The following is an 18978-nucleotide window of genomic DNA, read 5'->3' as shown; positions in this document are numbered from 1 at the left end:
ATACGGCCGCTCTGATGAAGAAATTAATTCGTTTTTTGTTGCGATGACTCAATTGACTCACTTCGGATGGGATTACAAAGTTGACAGTTTCGAAGATATAATGGAAATACTGAAAAGTCATTATTTCACCGTAGATACTATTATGGAAGAGGTGAGGTTTCTTATTGTAGCTTCCAATTCAATATATTCTGTATTTATTATACCTACCAAAATACTAGTATTTAGGTAGTCTGTGCCACCGCCCCGCCCGCTAGCGTCGTGGACGTGGCCTTAGAGCCAGTTGGACTTACAAATAAAATATGAATTTCCTTTCAGATCCACCAGCCATGTTCAAATCTGCTCATTTACTGTCAGTATGATCGGAAAGAGAAGAAATGTAATGAAATGTTTCAACTCATTAAAACATTGGAAGGTTACTGCTGCGCGTTTAACTACGCGGCTCTCAACGATGGGTTCGAGGAGTAAGTGACCACGATTACACGTACCGAGAATTGCTAGCCGTTCATTGGTCGAGGATCGGCCGAGTATATAGCCTCACTCGGTAGGTGTAATAAGGACTTAGCGATTTTTAGTAGCGTGACTTTTTGGGACTTAAGTCGCGCATATCATTATAATTTCCTCTGTGTTTCACGGACTTACATAATAAATAAATAAAAAAAAACGCAGCACGCACAGTTTAATAATATTGCATTCCATTCCATTCCATGAAAAGACTCCAGACAACAAATATTGTAACGAATTTATTTGAAAATGAATGTTCTTTCACAATACGTTCGTTGTTGCGTATTTTTTGTTCACAGCCCGTTTTTTGATGCAGAAGATGATATGGAATTCTATGACGATAGGAAAGTTGGAGCCATCATCTCCACATCTAAATCAGGCAGGTCAGTGTCGTTTTATTTTTTTATAAATAATGGAATACAGTTTTCTAATTAGGTAGGTACATAACATTAACTACTATTTGCCCACCTCAGCTAAGGCTGTTGGATAAATGAAATAGATATATGTAATTATACATAAATTGTACTAGATATACCTATATAGGCAAAAACTTTAAAAGAGTTGCGATTTTTTCCTTCAGTAAGTTTTTGTGGAATGGTGATTTTTTTTCGAATATTACGTTAAGTAAAATTATATTCTATTCTATTCTGTTCTTGGGACATCCTTTGGTCCTTTTGTTAGACACAGCAGAAATATTATGTTTCAGTTACTCGGGACTAACAGTGGTGTTCGATGTACATGTCGAAGATTATCCTCCATGGTCTGACTTTACCTTTGAAGGTGCAAGGGTAAGTCGAAGAGTATATTTTTTGCTAATATATGTAAGTCTTTGATTTGTAAATGGTCGAAGATGTAAGTATTTCCTGACTGCCCACTGTGCAACTGACGTTTATAGGGTGGAGAGACAAGACGGCCACTGACGGGAAATACGGAATATTAACCTTATAAAATCTTCAAATGTGCTTTTACATAAAGGTCACATACCCTAATTTTTAACAATAAATTAAACTTAATTAGCTCTTAAATTTATTCAAAGATAAAAGACAAGGATTAAATTATTTATTCGGTGTCTAAACAAATAACATACCAAAAATATACAAATAAAATAAAACAAAAAAACTTTAACTAATCTAAACTTCAAGAAACTTAACTTAAATTTAAATCACAGATCCTCATAAGCGACCCGAACGATTTCCCCGAGACGACCGTCCTAACCAGATACATCAACCCGGGGGACAGCATGGACGTGGTGGTGGAGCCGATCGTGGTGACGAGCGACCCCGTGCTGCGACGCATACCGGTGGAGCAGAGGAACTGCTGGTTCCATGATGAGGTGGACTTGGCACACACTGACCGGTACAGGTAAGTCTTAAGGATTAGTTGCTACACCTGAAAAGGTATGAAGTTGTAAGTGCCTATTATTAAGAATGTAATGCCATGTACACACTTACCCCCTTATTTGTAAAAAAGTTACTAGACGCTTTAGCTATTGAACTGTTTTGTCACTCTCTGTCAAAGAACAAATTGTTCTCTGTCAGAGAGTGACAGGACAGTTCAATAGCTAAAGCATCCAGTAACTTTTTAGGGTTCCGTAGCCAAAATGGCAAAAACGGAACCCTTATAGTTTTGTCATGTCCGTCTGTCCGTCTGTCCGTCTGTCCGTCTGTCCGTCTGTCACAGCCGATTTACTCGGAAACTATAAGTACTACAGTGATGAAATTTGATGGGAATATGTGTTGTATGAACCGCTACAAAAATATGACACTAAATAGTAAAAAAAAAAATTGGGGGTGGGGCCCCCCATACATGTAACTGAGGGATGAAATTTTTTTTTTCGATGTACATACCCGTGTGGGGTATCAATGGAAAGGTCTTTTAAAATGATATAAAGTTTTCTAAAAAACATTTTTCTTAAAGTGAACGGTTTTTGAGATATCAGCTCTCAAAGTCGTAAAAAGTATGTCCCCCCCCCTCTATTTTTATAACTACGGGGTATAAAATTCTAAAAAAAAATGAGGTGATGCATACTAATTAACTCTTTCAACGATTTTTGGTTTGATCAAAGTATCTCTTATAGTTTTTGAGATAGGTTGATTTAATTGCTGCTACGGAACCCTTTGTGCGCGAGCCCGACTCGCACTTGGCCGGTTTTTTTTATGAATAAGGGGGTTAGTTTGCAATAAATAATTTGAATTCGAATTAGTAAGATGTAAGCATTCTTGTTTAAATCTCTGATAGATTTAGACCCATATTATATTATTTGATCCCCTTTCCACCTCCAACCAATTACTAACCATATTTTGAATGTAGTCGATATATTTTGAATCTAGTCGATAAAGAACTTAAATAGTGAGAAATCCCCTTCACCTACTATTACCAAAAAAACAATTTTCGGTACACGTGCCATACAAACAGCCCCGGATATCGTGGACTGGTTTGGATTTTGACATCGACAATTTTTCGTTAATTTATTATTGTTTTGACTTCGCGATAGGGCTCCTGTACTACATTGTGTTTGTTCCAGCTACGAGACGTGTCAGACGGAGTGTCGGATGCGAGCGTACATCGCCGCGTGTGGGTGCGTGCCCTACAAGTATCCTACAGGTACGGCCTTAGATTAACAATGTACGAACAAAATGGAGTATTACATACAAGAACAAAGCAAAAAAACTGTTCGCATTTTGTTTACTGTCAAACCGTTTTAAGTTCGAACTATTGAAAACCATTTTACCGATGAATTAATTCACAAATTAATCTTCTAACCCAACTAATACTAAGTAAGAGCTCAGTGATAAACGTGGGGTGTTATTTGTCGAGACACTCGATGCGTTTCTTTTGCACTAACATTCCATCTAGTCCGTATAAAGATATCGGTGGGTAAGACAAATATGGTTTACAGTAATCCCATGATATACCTACTATTACTCCCATATATATACACGTATCTCATCTCAAACAGAACACATTTCTTGTGATGCCGGGTTATAAAATCGCGATGTCCATAAATGTAAAGCTCGTAGGTATATCATATCGGATGTATCAGCCCACTGACAATATACTCCTACGAAGTCTACGAACACGGCTGAGAGAAAAATATGATGGGATTGAAATGGCAATGCGGGCTTAGCCTTATTTTCATAATATTAATAGGTACGTGCAAATCGCATCTCTTTTAATATGCAAGCTTCATAAGCTAATTTAAAGTTTAGACAACTCAACGAATATTAAAGATAATATGTTAAACACAGAGAGAGTTATATTTAAAAAAAACTAAGTTTTATAAGTAAGATCTAAATCGGCTGGTATAGTACCTAATAATCTAAATTTACACTGGTAGTGATAAAAGAATATTTCAATCTGTATCATCAAAGCTACACAGTTAAGTATTTTTATGGCAGTTTCTTTATTTATGTACTTACACTTTTTATAATAAATAATTGAACCACTTTTTTCATAAAGTGGACTTATTATTGTCTACCTCCGATGTACCTAGAATCATTTCAATATTATTTATGTTGCTATTTCTATTACTGTTTCCAGAAAGCGACCGTCGGATTTGTGAACTCACTGATATTGAATGTATTCACAATGTCGTCGGTAAGTTACTTCCACTTCCAGCTACTAGCATCGGCTCCTAGATTGTAAAACTAACCGTGTACCTAAATAAAACTAATAATTAAAATATACCAGCTGTTGCGAAAATGGCGTAGTAACCATTTTTTTTTTTTGAGAATTTCCAAAATAAGTGGTTTGGAATGACTCCCTAAGAAACCCCAAAAGTTACCACCACTTGTGCAACATTCTGTATACAGGATAACTATTGTGTAATTGTAAGGTAAAAAATACAATAAAGGATTGCATTTCACGACGTTCCACTGCTAAAATTGACCAGGATAGTTACCACCACCAACGCATTAGCAGCAATTCACAATCCATAAGCAGCGTGCATCGCCCTGCCTGACAAACGTCTGTGAAATCTATACCTGTGCAGCGAGCACCGGATTCGATACTATTTTCGAATCTACACGAAGGGTCACTTTTACCAAACGCTAAACGTATTTAAATCAAATTTTAAATACACTTTGTACTAACTGACAGACGTATGACAGGCTACGTTAAATACGTTTAGCGTTTGGTGAAATTCCACCTAACATATGGAAAAAAGGTCACTTTTGGAACTAACTTTGCCTTACATATTGACAGTGACAGTTGACGATACGCAAAGTTAATGGAGGATCGAAACTTGTGCTCACGAGTCTCACGACTCAGTTACGTTAGATTTGACAAGCGAGCGACGCTGGTTTTTGCGGATTGTTAATTGCTAATGTTCGGTGGTGGTAACCCCACGGGGATGCCTCTCTGATACATGTATAAAGGGCCTCTTTTAATTAAAATTAGGGCCCTACAAAATTAACTTTTGCAAAAAAGTCATAAAATGCTTTTGACATTTCAGTTTTTGACACAAAGGAACCATGTCCCTGTTTCCTCGAGTGTAGCGATAAAAAATATTTCGCACAAGACAACATACTGCCCGTTGCCACAAATAATTTGCCGAAAAATATGCAGTAAGTAATACAAGTTTGTAAACGTATTTGTATATTTCATTTACTATATTTTTTTTATACGAAGTATATAATAGTAGTGTATAGTTTATAATAATTAGTACTATAGTTTTGATAAAGAAAATTATGTATAATTTTTTTTTACTTTTAGCAAAAACGTGAGTGTGGATGATGTTAGCGTTTTGAAGGTGTACTTTGGGAAATCAACGTGCAATTGTTATAAGAAAACTATAATTATAGATTTTAATCGGCTGCTTGGTAAGTAGTGACTCTATGACGACGTGACGACTGAAATTTAAAAAAAATATGGATACGTAGCTGTGTCTTGGGATTATTTAACCCCTGGATTTGTACTCGTGTATTATGTAATAATTACCTACTTAATTTTTATTATAATTATAACCTTGTATAATAAAATATACATAGTACTTAATTATATTTATTTGTTTGCAGGTACCTACGGCGGTGTATTTTCACTATGTCTCGGAGGGTCAATTTTGACGTTTGTGGAGATCACGTATTTATTGGCTTCTTATGTATTGTCAGCATTGAGGATAAGATTCAGCCTCTATACGACAGACAAGCAATGTAAAACTACATAATTTACTATGTAAATCTACGACCATAGTTCAGCTACTATTTCTTTTTTTAAGACCTTGTACCAGTAAGGTCCCCTAAACTCCGATAGTTATTATGCTAGTAACTTTTGATCGTACCTATGTACATCCTGAAGAGTTTTGAGCTTTGAACTCATTATGACATTATTTTTTTGTAAATCTATATTCGTTATTAATATTGTTAAATTATCTATTATGCAAAAGCATAAATAAAATAACCATAAGATGAACAATAAAAAATAACTATGCAATATTACAAAATGATTTTATTATTGGGACAGATTCTTAAAAAGGCATTTTCTAGTAATTCACTCTGATTGTCGTGGTCAAAACAAGTGCGATAGAGCCGCTGGGCCGTGTAGTCAGCCTCAGAATACTGTCTGCGACGTCTTTAACAAAAGATAATAAATAACGCCGTACAAACAGCCCTCCTTGTCATTTTAATGTACTTTTGTGTGGTACAATTTATCTTTCTATGCCCCGTCCACAAAGTAGGTATTTAAGTAAAGGAAAACAAATAACGATGTGTCTTTTTGCTAAAAAAATTTTTTTTTTCTTTTGCATTACATAGGAAGATAGTTCTTTTTTTATTTGTACACAACCACTAGGCAGAGTTAGAGAACTTATATGTACTTACTTTGTAAAACGGTTGTTTCTAGCGGAAAGCAGAATTAACCTCTAGATTCTAGGTACTAAATATTCACTGCATGACGGCCTCTTCCAAGGAGGCACAACATTCTGTCCTTGACCGTACATTAAATTGAAATAAAGTGACTCAGCTCGTTATTCAGAACAATTCTGGTTCCCTTTTTAAAAACTCGTGAAAAATCCTCCCGACTCCCTACTGAAACGTTACCAAAAAGGTTCAACACATGGCCACACAACAACATTGTGGAACGCTTTTAGTCATAACATAATATAGTGTAGACCTTTATTATAACAGGGACGCGACCACTTACCCATGTCATACGTACTTGCGCGAAATATTATAACATTGTACTTAGCTTAGGTATTTCCAATATAACGAAATATTTTTCCGTGTGATTTTCCTGGAATGGAGATTTTTCCTATATGAGTGACTTGGTTCTTCCTATCCTGTGGGCTGTACCTTATTCCCGTTATTATTATAAAACTTTTGATTAAATCGAATTCTGATTAAATATTGCAAATAAGGTTTTCGTGAATCCGCTGTCCTATTCTCTGCCGGGGTACATGCACCTGGCCCTCTTGAATTAAACTTTGGTATCTCAAGGTCTGAACTGCTATCCAAAGTTAAGAACTATTTCCCACTACGTTGGTCCATTGTGGATTGGTGGTGGGTTCACTTGTCTAGATGCGCTAAATCTAGATGTGTAGGTTTCCTAATTTTTTTCCTTTGGTGCATGAGCACGTTGTACTTAAAAACTTTTAATAATTTCTTTATATTTTATTGATATTAATTGATTGCCTCTCCCTCGAATGAGAAAACGGGATCTTATCCATTATACCCCCACGGCTTCGCCTCTCTCTACCATTGTACGTTTCTGCGAACGATGTTCCTTGACCGAGTTATTTCGTTTTATTCCTAATAAATTTACCGTCGCCCCAACAGACAGACTCTTTCATGGAAAAGGTTTGACGCTTTGTGTTAAATTGTGCGTCCTTTACGACTGAATGTATCCTTGAGTCATTTTATGTAAAAATTACCTGTAGGTACATAATGTAGGTTATATAATAGGCAAGGCGAAAGATTTTGAAATCCTCTTCCGTAATGCAGATAACCATCTATTGTTTACAACAAAACCTTTATTTCGGTAATAAACTTAAGATTTTGGAAATTTAAAGCCATTTTTATAATCATTTTTAAATACGGCGCGAAAACAGCTCGCCGTGTCATGGCGTCGTGTGTGACGTCACACTTACGTACGTACGTCAAATTTGTTTACGCGAAGCTAGACAGCAAAGTAAACACTGCGTATTTTTTGTGTTAAAAATGAATTCTAAAGTTTATAAGTGGTGTCCAGTGCCTCAGTGCAAAAATACATCAATAACGACACCCAACAAGGTGTTTGTACATGTCTCATACAAGAAAATAATAAGAGATGAATGGTTAAAGCTTGCACGGCGAAACAAACTTCTACGAAACAAACTTCTTCGGTGAAATAAACTTCTACGAGTTTAAAACGAGTTTGATTGCTACTTAGTCATATTTATATCTAGTGTTAAAGATAACGTAGCTAGTCACGTAGCCCGCAGAGCCGACGACCGCTGGAGTACAAAGGTTCTGGAGTGGAGACCCCGTGTCGGCAAACGGCGTGTCGGTCGCCCCCCAACCCGTAGGACTGATGATCTGCGGAAGGTAGCGGGAAGCCGCTGGATGCAGATGGCGGGTGACCGTTTGGGGTGGCGATCGTTAGGAGAGGCCTATGTCCAACAGTGGACTACAGAAGGCTGAGAGAGAGAGAGAGAGAGAGTTAAAGATAAATACTAACCCCCTTATTCATAGAAAAGTTACAAGACGTTTTAACTAATAAACTGTTTTGTCCCTCTCCGACAAAGAACAATTTGTTCATTTACAGAGAGGGACAAAACAGTTTATTAGTTAAAACGTTCTGTAACTTCTCTATGAATAAGGGGGTAATAAAATAAACTTACAAAGAGGTTTTCACGTTTCTAAATTCGGAAGAGCAAAATTCTTTATTTGTTACAAGGAACTCGCCCAACATCAATAAATCGATCCTGGGCAAATTTGCACTGTTTGCCTTAACAAAACCTGGTTCCATTGTTAAAGATAGGTTCGTGTTATAAAGTCGATAAATCACAAAAACAAATATATATCAATCGTAACGCGCAATCAGTATGTAAGGTAATCAAAACACAGTAAAGCGTACATAAGTATGACGTCATGCGCTGTGATTGGCGTTTCAGTCAAAATGGCCGATTGCAGTATTTTACTCTTTTATTTTATTGAAAATCTTATTAATCTCAATTTTTTAAATAAAACTAAATCAGTTTTTTAAATCCTTTGAATGTGTATTTTCCTCTAAAGTCATTAAATCTTTGATAATGTAATACTGTCGACACGCCTATTCATGCATTGGTCAAAACAGAACTTATATATACATAATATATTATCACATAATATGTTTGTTTGGGTCCCCATACTAGATATGGAACCCTATCATTTTCATACTTTCATAATTGCCATACATGTACCTACTATTAGAATATATTATTATACATATATATTATACTAGATAGGGACTAGATAATCCCTTCACCACGATTTGAATCACTATTAGGCATGTTTGTTACCAACACGATAAGAAGAAGGTCTTTTAGTAATATTATAACCATGCCATAGCTGATTGGAAATGACCGTACGGTGTATATGGTATGTTTTAATTGCAATCTGTAGAAAAATTTCAGGCCAGGAGACACTGATGGATGAGGGTCTAATTAGAAAAATAATTATAGCCTCTGCACAATATAAGTTGACGAGAGACAGGGAGGTAATGATATAAAAAATCAGAGTTTAAAAAAGTACCTACTAACCCTTTTCCTACCTTTTTTAAATACGAACATGGATCATTCCTAGCAACAAGAAAGCTGAAATTTATAATGAGTTAGAAAATACACGTAATACATAGGTAACTTGTTCAAGTCAAAGAGTCTGTCGGATAACAATTTAACGCAACTCAATCGAGATCTTCTTCTGCAGCTTAACTTATTTAAAGACTAAAAAATGCTTAACCTAATTAAATAACATACCTACCTATTTATGCCCTTTCTGAAGTACTTACAAAGCTATAAGTAGGAAAAGCTAAAATTACATTCAATTGAAAAATATTTATGGAAGACCGGAAGTTGTGAATTCACTTCAACAACCTTAGAATAAAATTCATGAGAAATGATATCTTTTGAACTTCCATGAAACTTTAGCTTCAAGCAAAAGTACTTTTTATAATAATACTAGCTGTTACCGCGAGCTTCGCTTCTCCTTAAAAAGTTTTCCCGTGGGAATTCCGGGATACATGTAATTTAAACATTGTTTACATTTGTTTTTACTGTAAGTGCTACCTTCTTTGTTAATATTATACCTTTTATAACCGGTACACCGGCATCCACGACACAGGCCGAGCCTAGTGTGGAAGCCACCAAAACTCGTAAATTTACTAACTCACACACTTCCAATTTAATTTTATAATATTGTACTTACTCATTTAAATTCATAGGTGTTTAAATAAATATTTTTGTTTTTTTTTTTAAATATGTATACCAAATTTCATTCAAATCCGTTCAGTAGTTTTGGCGTGAAAGAGTAACGGACAGACAGACAGACACAGTTACTTTCGCATTTATAATATTAGTTAGGATATCGGTTCATTCATTTCACAGTATTGGGGCTACATACACAATTACACGTGCTTGTGTAATTGTACCCTTTCACTCATTTTCTAAAGAACTATTACACATTCCATATGAAAATGTTCAGTTTCGGAATGCTCGTAGGTTTTTTGCCCTTAATTCCAGTGGCAATGGCGCAAAAAGTTACTTTATATTCTCGCCTTGTTGGCTGAAGCAAAATTATGCTAATTTAAAACAATATCACATTTTGGCGCATTTTAGTATTGTTTTGTTTGTGAGATTTCTACAACAAATTGTTTGACGATACTTTTATACACATGAAAATATAATAATATACCTACTTTAAATAAATTACTTTACTTGAGTATTTTATAAGGTACCTATTTATTAATGCACAACACAATAGATTGGTCTACAATAGCTTCTGTATAAAGAAAATGTTTATTTTAAGTTAATATTGTGTATTTCAAGAATAAACCTAAAAGGTTTCAAAATCCCTGAAAGTGATTTTCTGAAAAGTAAGCGGTAATCTAATTAGCGTGTCAGGACGACAGCTGAATTACTTAGCTTTAAAAGCTTTGTAAGTCGAAGAAGCCTGAAATTAAAGGAGATAAATCAAAACCAGAGTGTATTGTATAACCTAACTGATGATAAAAGTAATCTATTATGTTTTATTACACAAAAGAGGTCAAAACATGTACTTACTTAGACATTTCAGATAATTTCGGTTGTTTCTACAAAATAATAAAAATTACATTATGTAGAGCTGCGTTAATGCTTAGACATCATTATTTTTAAATAATTTTGATGTTAAGAAAGTTGTAGAATGAAATAAATTTATAAACAGATGTCTCGGGTATACTAACGACAAGTAAACCCGTTGCTATAAATACCTACCTATCTAATTGTCGAGATTTTAAATTATAATAACATAAAAGAACTTTGTGTTCTTTGCTCCTTATAATACATTTAAATACTTAAGTAGGTTCTTATTATTTGGGTACCTAAAAAAACTATGTTCAAAAAATAATCGAACGGTTCTGATGGCTGTACAAGGAACGTTCTGTACAAGGAAAAGCAAATACCCTCGGGGTACAGTAATGTGATTGAACTGTAATTCTGGAACCTCCATTAATACTTAAACATAATGTTGTGAGTATTTCTAGATAATAGCTTTAGTTTTAGTTCGAAAAAGAGCTTTTTGTTTTTAGAGATGAACGGAGGCAAGAAACTTCTCAGCCGCCTTTTCAAAATAGGACTTGTATCTAGGCTTCATTTAGTAAGTCATAGCTGAAGATAAGAGGTCTATTATTACTCTACGCTACAATTAATAGACGCTATGCAAATACCCGGGAGGTCCGGACAGCGGTCGGGTTGAGACTACGCAAATACAACCGTCGAGATTCAGCATGTTTAATCGCAGTAAGAACTGGTATTGTGGCTCACAAATGATTATACTTAAAACCTATCTCAAATTATCATTGTCTCGCGATAATACTCGTACCACCGTATACACGTGACTCAGATTAATAATAGTTTTAGTTAACAACGACTCAAAAACCGGTCCTATGTCAGGTGTATATTCGCAGACAAAGTAATTATGTATTTCAGTTACGTGAGAAATATTTTATAGCTATACTTTATAAAACATTTTAATTACATGAAAAGGTCAGAAACTCTATGAACGAGAAGTTAGGTCCAAAAAAAAGTTTTGGTTACACAGTTTAGTTTATATTTATGGCTACACTTATTCATATTTTGTAACATTGTTAATTATTCAACTTATTCTACATACCTACATTTAAAACAAATGAGAAACCCTGAATTTCAGTTCATTCCGTATTTCACATTCACAAATAGAAACAAGGTATTTGGGTGTTTTAGTTTCATAATAACATTTCACATTGTTAATTAACATTAACCAATACTATCAGCAAAACTCATTAAAATGGAACTGACATAACCATTAACCATTTAGATCTATGATTATTTGATTAGCGGCAATCGGAAGAATATTAGTCACGGTGTGTGAGCCTGACTGCAATGTCGAAGGTCCCAGGTTCGATCCCCGGCTGATGTAGATATTTTTTTTATGACAAAAGATTGTTAAACTAAGAATTTGCATTCATAAGCCTTTAGACTTGGAAAGTAGTAGTATTAGTAGTGATACAACTTTATTTATGTATTTATTTATAGACACATTATTGTACACAAAACATACACAGACAAAAACATGAAAACAGAAAAAGAAAGAAGTACACAAAGGCGGGATTATTGCCAAGAAGCAATTTCTTCCAGCCAACCCTTATTGTACATAAAAACACTGAAGGTCACATTCAAACTTATAACTAAAACACAATAGGCGGCCTTGTCGCTAAAAGTATTCTCGAGGAGGCTCATATTCAGTGGATTAATTCAGGCTGAGCTTTTGTATTTGGTTTTCTATTATTATACCTAATGTATAAACGGCAGTAACCTCCCGTTAGACCGGGACACCTGTGCCTTGTTCTCATACTTGTTAAATACCTTCAAAGCATTTTTCTCTCCAACAGTGACGATGCGAGCAATCGGTGAAACCTTTTTGGGCTTTCGGTATATTTTCATCATGAAACTGTCCGATATAATAATGTAGATGAGATCGAGAATGAGCCAGAGAATCTCGATGATACTGATGATGGAACCGCCCATGCACAGGCCGAATATACCTCCGATATTAGCTGGAAAATAAAATGAAAATAAGTAAAAATATACAGTGTGTTGTTTTTCGGACCCGACAAACTTTAAGGGTGGATTCCACGAGTAATTTTATCGAGAAAAAACCCCCATATGTGGGGGTCTAAGTACCTTCAATCAGATTAATTACAAAACAACACACACTGTAGAGGTAAGCGTCCACCCATCTGTATGAGAAGAAGAGAAGAAGTAAGTATGTCATAAATGTATGGAGAAACGGCGTCGGCAATGCCGATGAAATGGACGCACTTGTGTATATTCCTATACAAAGAATACTGAATGCGATGCGTCCGTTGCGTTCGATGCCGGCAGGTGGAGGCTCACCTTAAGTTGGTAATTATTATGATTCCCAGACAATAATAAAGCTACCTAAATTTTTTATACCTAAGTACTCGTCTAGACCAATTTGAGTCAATTATAATAGTTTTAACGTAAGTTACCTATTAAATAAAATTAAAATGTGAGTAACATCAAATACATTTATGAATAGAAACCTTGGTTCTTCAATTAATTAGACTACTATATTGATCTTGCACGCACCAAGCACTTCAGTTTGCATAAAAATGGTTGTAGGTATGTAATATTTTTCATAACACTAAATCGTATCGTATGTGAATACAGTCAGCTTAGAAGGTAGTAAATTATGTATACCCCCCAGCAAACAATTTTATTTTTAAGATCCGCCGACGCGAAGACGGGTGGGTAGTTAACATTGAAAAAAATACATATTTTATACTGAGGAATTCAGATCCTACTCCTTTTTGGATTCGGTTAAAAATACTGAAATATCTTCATCTGACTGATCAATCAACAACAACAGTTGACCACCCAACCAGTCAACCCATCTTCCACCTTTGAGTCTCTGGATCAAACTGTTGCTGGGGGTGGGTCTTGTTTTTTTTTTGTTGACTATACTATAGTATCCTAATTAAGTAGACTTGGTCCACGTCCACTACAACTCGACCTACACATAGTTCTACAAAGGAAAAACAAAGAACCAAAGTATAACTAGCTACTTGTAAACATAATTGTAACTTGAAGCGTTCGCGAGAAGGGTGTGTGTTGCGTTACTCAATTTGACCCTCAAGGGTTACTCTATACTAAAGAAAAACTAACAAAGAAGAGATGTCATGCAATCGGACGTTTAATACAACGAGATAGAGTCGTGGCTCGCGCAGCTGGGCTCCGAAACTTCGGTTTTCGTCATATAGAGGGATCCCACTCGAACACGAATAAGTACAGTCTGGCACTGAAATCTAAATAATTATGTACCTACTATTTACATATTTATTTTCAGCAGAATTACTGTAGTATGAACTGGTATACAAGACGGCTACTTAAAAATCATTTTCAGTGTATATAAGCTCTTCGCTCCATGGAATAAAACATCGTGGATTACAGTGCTGTGCTAATAAAGCAAGCACTTATCAATCACTCTTTCACAACCTTTAGACTCAGATTAAAACAGTAAAACAACATGTCTCTGGTGAAAGAGCGCTCTAAGATTTTGTAATATATTGTGAAAACGTTTTTTGCTCAAGTGTACGCGACACGTTGAAAAGGGCACATGTCTGTAAGGGTTCTCGTTATTGGATTATTTGAACATACGCTTTATCCCTTAAATTGTGTCTCAAGTGGGCATTTACCTATATCAGGGTAAATTTTTGTCAGTGATCAACGTGATGATTAATGAGAAAAGGGACGGTTGGTTACCATCTACCTCATTATAACCCATCACGACCGAATGGCGTAGTGGTTAGTGACCCTGACTACTGAGCCGAAGGTCCCGGGTTCGATTCCCGGCTGGGGCAGATATTTGTTTAAAAACAGATATTTGTACTCGGGTCTTGGGTGTTGATATTTATATTTAGTATCTATCTATCTATGTATTTGTGTAGATATATCAGCTGTCCGACACCCATAACACAGGTTCTGCCTAGCTTGGGGTCGGATGGCCGTGTGTGAGATGTCCCCCACATATTTACATATTTACATATTTATTTATTTATCACGTCCCCACTGCTAGGGCTCGGGTCTCCTTCCAGGGAAGGGCTTTAGACCTAGTCCACCACGCTGGCCCAGTGCGGAATGATAGACCCCAACACAAGCAAGCTTGTGCTGAGAGAGTTGTCGGGTAAGTGGAAAACCCGACTGCCAGATGTTTTCAAGCCGCCCGAAGGCCTCTGACTAGGCTTAACGACTGCTGCCGAAACAGCAACCGGGACACACGGCTTAACGTGCCGTCTGAAGCACGGAAGCGTCCAGAAAACTACCACGTGAATATGGTCACCCATCCAATAAGTCACTGTATCATGAGTTACATATTCCTATTAAAGATTGTAAATGTAGTTACCCAGCATTTGGTCCCACGTGAACAGCACCTCCCGGCGGTACTTCATGCAGGTTCTGTCTGCTATGTGAATGGACACCTCACTTAGACCTTGGCTCTCCTGAAGTCTGCAAAGTAAAATTGATTACCTAATAATTACTTACTGAAATCATTAAAATGATGAACGAGTAACTTTTCTTTATGAAAAAAAAAAGAAAATGTTTTTTTTAATTTTTTATTGCCAAACACAGTAGGAACTAACGGTTTATCCTCAGAAAGGTGAAACAGCATTTTGTTACTTTTTGGTCTGAAATTACCTACTATTTACTCTGCACCAATATTGTAAACTAAAGGAAAAGGATAGGTACTCAAACAAAAAGGTATTTGGTAATTGTGTCCATTTCTTGCATCCTTTTATTTCCCTGTGTTATTGATGAAACATTTCCAACAAAAGCAATATACTCGGTCAAAGGAAATCAATCAGATATCGTATCAAACATCTCGGGCGAATTTGTAAAATTAATGAAGTGATCCCTTTCATCTATATTCCAGTGCCCTCCGTGGACGATCTATCCTCTTTTACTTCCCCCTACATTTTATTTCTTGTTTTATTTTTGGTAGACAACAGTGTTGGGGTTCAAAACAATCCTTGATGTTTCGCAAATTCGGAGAAGATTATTTTAATCCGAGGAGTACTTTAATATATATTTTAACGTAAGTGCTCTTAAAGCTCTGAAAGTGTTAAGGTGAATAAATACTCGTCTACAGCAGGACATAGGCCTTTCCCGAGGAACGGGCGCCGCAACAAGATGAATGATACATACATAATTACAAACATACACACATACCTACATATACATATATATGCACTCACGACTGTAATCCCCGAAGGGGTAGTCAGAGGTGGCTCACAAGCGAGCCACCCACTTTTCGCAGCACATTTGTACTCACGTGATAGGTTGCGAACCATATCGCCGTTTTTGGGATAAGTACAATGCACTTAGGATACACATCTACAATCTAGATGTGCAGGTTTCCTCACGATGTTTTCCATCACCGTAAGAGCACGTGGTATTATTGTACTTAAAACTCCTTAATTGAAAACACAATTGGAAGAATTCATTGGTACAGGCCAGAATTGGAACACACGGCCTCTCGATTGAGAGGACGAGGCCTTATCCATTACGCCACCACCGCTCTTACACATACCTACATAATAATAATATGCTCTCGACTGTAATCCGGAAGGGGAAGTAAGGGGTGAGCCGCCCGTTTTTTAATAAGGTGAATCTTATTAAATTATCTGCAAAGTCGAGTTACTACTATTGCGTTTTATAATATACCCCGTTATTATAAAACGTAGACTTAACATACTTAAATCTAGCTTAGAATTGACTTTTGAAACCAAATATACTTAATGTTTTTCTTTCGTAACAATTTTATCCTACAACTGTAAAAAAACTATCGTGAGATTCCTAAAGTGCTTTATTCGTTCTCTTATCTTTTAATATCGTTTGCCGTTTATACGGAAAGGGAAACATTTTGCAGAGAATATATTGCTGGAGCAAGAACGAACGGAAGCTATGTGAATGCGGTGAGTTAGCCAAGTTATGTTGGCTCGTTGTAGTCTGTAAACAAATAGGTGGGATTCTGAATTTACTGGCCCATTAAAGAAACACTAAAATGTTTCCTGAGGGAGAGTTTTCTTAATAATAAGACTTATTTATTACTATTATGTGAGCATTTTGTATTTGATGTATTTTTACCTCTGAACTTCAAAGATTAGTGTTTCCGTACCTAACTGTTTTTTTCCGTAGGGGGTTAATGTTAATACCTCACAGCAGTGTTTTTAGTACATTATAATAATATGGGTACTATATTCTCCTAAAAAAAGCTAGCTTGTTAATGAATTGACATGAAAACCCTTTTTAGCTTAAGCTTTACTTTAAAACAAACTTTTTTAATTTCCAACCATTTCGTACCAAAATCTAATAAGTAAAAGCCGGATAAATCGTTTATTTTCAAACTCTTCCAAACCCAGTTTCTAACTCGCGACGCGGTAAGCCCAAGATTTAAGGTTTTAAAAGTTACATATACACATACACAAGGTTGATTTATCTTTCTGCGCTAAAAATACAAAGTAGATAAATAAGTACTTGCACCTTACATACCATGTTACCAACATTATGAAAAAAAAAACTTTTTCTAATATATTAATTAACAGGTAAGTAATAAAAATAAATTATTAATGAAATAAAAGTTGCAAAATATGCGACTTTTTTGTAGAAAACGAAAAAACTATTGTTTTAAAACTTCATTCTCTTTTAATACTTAAACATTTAACTACATGACCGCAAGTCAGCCATAATTACAAGCTGTGTCGAGTTTGCTGGACACATAATAATATTGGTATGGAATATTGGATAGCCTACGGGACTGGGCCATTATAGTTTCATGTTACAAAAAAAACATTCGCCCTATTAATTCACATTAAATATCGTTCCATGTTTATATTTTGGCAATATTGATATTTTTGATTCGACCAGGTACCTATTTATTTTGAGATGGTGTTATGAAATCCTAGTATGTATCTGTTTATCGCCAAGTAACTCTATGTATGACTAATGAGCCGTACATTCGCCTAAAGCCCTGCGGTCAAGGATGTTTCCCTCATTTGGCTATCATTCACAGCAAAACATCCAATAATGATTTGTCATGATGACTTCTGCTTCTTTTTAGCGTATCAGTAACAAACACCAGAGCTTGTCTAGGATTTCTCATCGTGGTGAAAATATTAGCACACATCACAAATTTAATAATAAATGGATATGAATAGCACAAATCCGTTCAAAAGAGATTATCCATTTTTATTTAAATTTTTACATGTAGGTATTCAAGTTTGAGTAAATAACTGACAATGAAAAAAGGACTTAGATGCAAAATAGCACTCTTTATTTCATGACTTTATAAAGTCTGTTTTTAGGGTTCCGTAGCCAAAATGGCAAAAACGGAACCCTTATAGTTTCGTCATGTCCGTCTGTCCGTCTGTCCGTCTGTCACAGCCGATTTACTCGGAAACTATAAGTACTACAGTGATGAAATTTGATGGGAATATGTATATGTATGTATGAACCGCTACAAAAATATGACACTAAATAGTAAAAAAAAGAATTGGGGGTGGGGCCCCCCATACATGTAACTGAGGGATGAAATTTTTTTTTTCGATTTACATACCCGTGTGGGGTATCAATGGAAAGGTCTTTTAAAATGATATAAAGTTTTCTAAAAAACATTTTTCTTAAAGTGAACGGTTTTTGAGATATCAGCTCTCAAAGTCGTAAAAAGTATGTCCCCCCCCCTCTATTTTTATAACTACGGGGTATAAAATTCTAAAAAAAATAGAGGTGATGCATGCTAATTAACTCTTTCAACGATTTTTGGTTTGATCAAAGTATCTCTTATAGTTTTTGAGATAGGTTGATTTAACTGTAATTTTGCTGCTACGGAACCCTTTGTGCGCGAGCCCGACTCGCACTTGGCCGGTTTTTTTTAATCTCAGGTACCTACTAACTGCCAGTTTCTATATCTCTATCTATCCATATATTTATGGTAGTTACTTTCATACGATTTTGACATAATCAAAAGTAACAATCTGTCAAAATCGTATGAAATCATAATATATACATACCACCATAAACCAGTTATAGATAGATAGAGTTATAGAAACTAGCAGTAAATTGACATATTCTAAACGGTTCATAGGTCACTTAATCGCGAGACAATAGATGACTTTAGATGGACTAAACGTTGCTCGGTGATGTTCTTTTTGTGCGCCCCACACTTGTATTTTTTTAGGTACTTAAATAAAAAGTTTTACATGACTTACGAC

At 35.6% G+C, this 18978-nt stretch overlaps 1 protein-coding gene across 1 annotated transcript; it reads left to right on the top strand.

Annotated features, from left to right (window-relative positions):
* Positions 1-5866, top strand: LOC105380612 (sodium channel protein Nach-like). The gene is made up of 10 exons (XM_048629248.1): positions 1-151; positions 316-461; positions 801-884; positions 1208-1289; positions 1670-1863; positions 3026-3105; positions 4042-4098; positions 4955-5066; positions 5215-5321; positions 5517-5866. The coding sequence occupies exons 1-10, from the start codon at positions 44-46 to the stop codon at positions 5663-5665; spliced, it is 1119 nt and encodes a 372-aa protein (XP_048485205.1). The 5' UTR covers positions 1-43; the 3' UTR covers positions 5666-5866.
* The last annotated feature ends 13112 nt before the right edge of the window (positions 5867-18978 follow it).

Source organism: Plutella xylostella, chromosome 22, assembly GCF_932276165.1.
Source record: "Plutella xylostella chromosome 22, ilPluXylo3.1, whole genome shotgun sequence".
Lineage (NCBI taxonomy): Eukaryota > Metazoa > Arthropoda > Insecta > Lepidoptera > Plutellidae > Plutella > Plutella xylostella.
This window is presented reverse-complemented; position numbering and strand designations above follow the sequence as displayed.

Coding starts and splice junctions, on each gene's coding strand:
- LOC105380612 (XM_048629248.1), top strand. CDS start 44: ATGACTCAATTGACTCACTTCGGATGGGATTACAAAGTTGACAGTTTC. Junction 462..800: donor CTCAACGATGGGTTCGAGGA/GTAAGTGACCAC, acceptor TTTTGTTCACAG/CCCGTTTTTTGATGCAGAAG. Junction 5,067..5,214: donor AATTTGCCGAAAAATATGCA/GTAAGTAATACA, acceptor TTTTACTTTTAG/CAAAAACGTGAGTGTGGATG.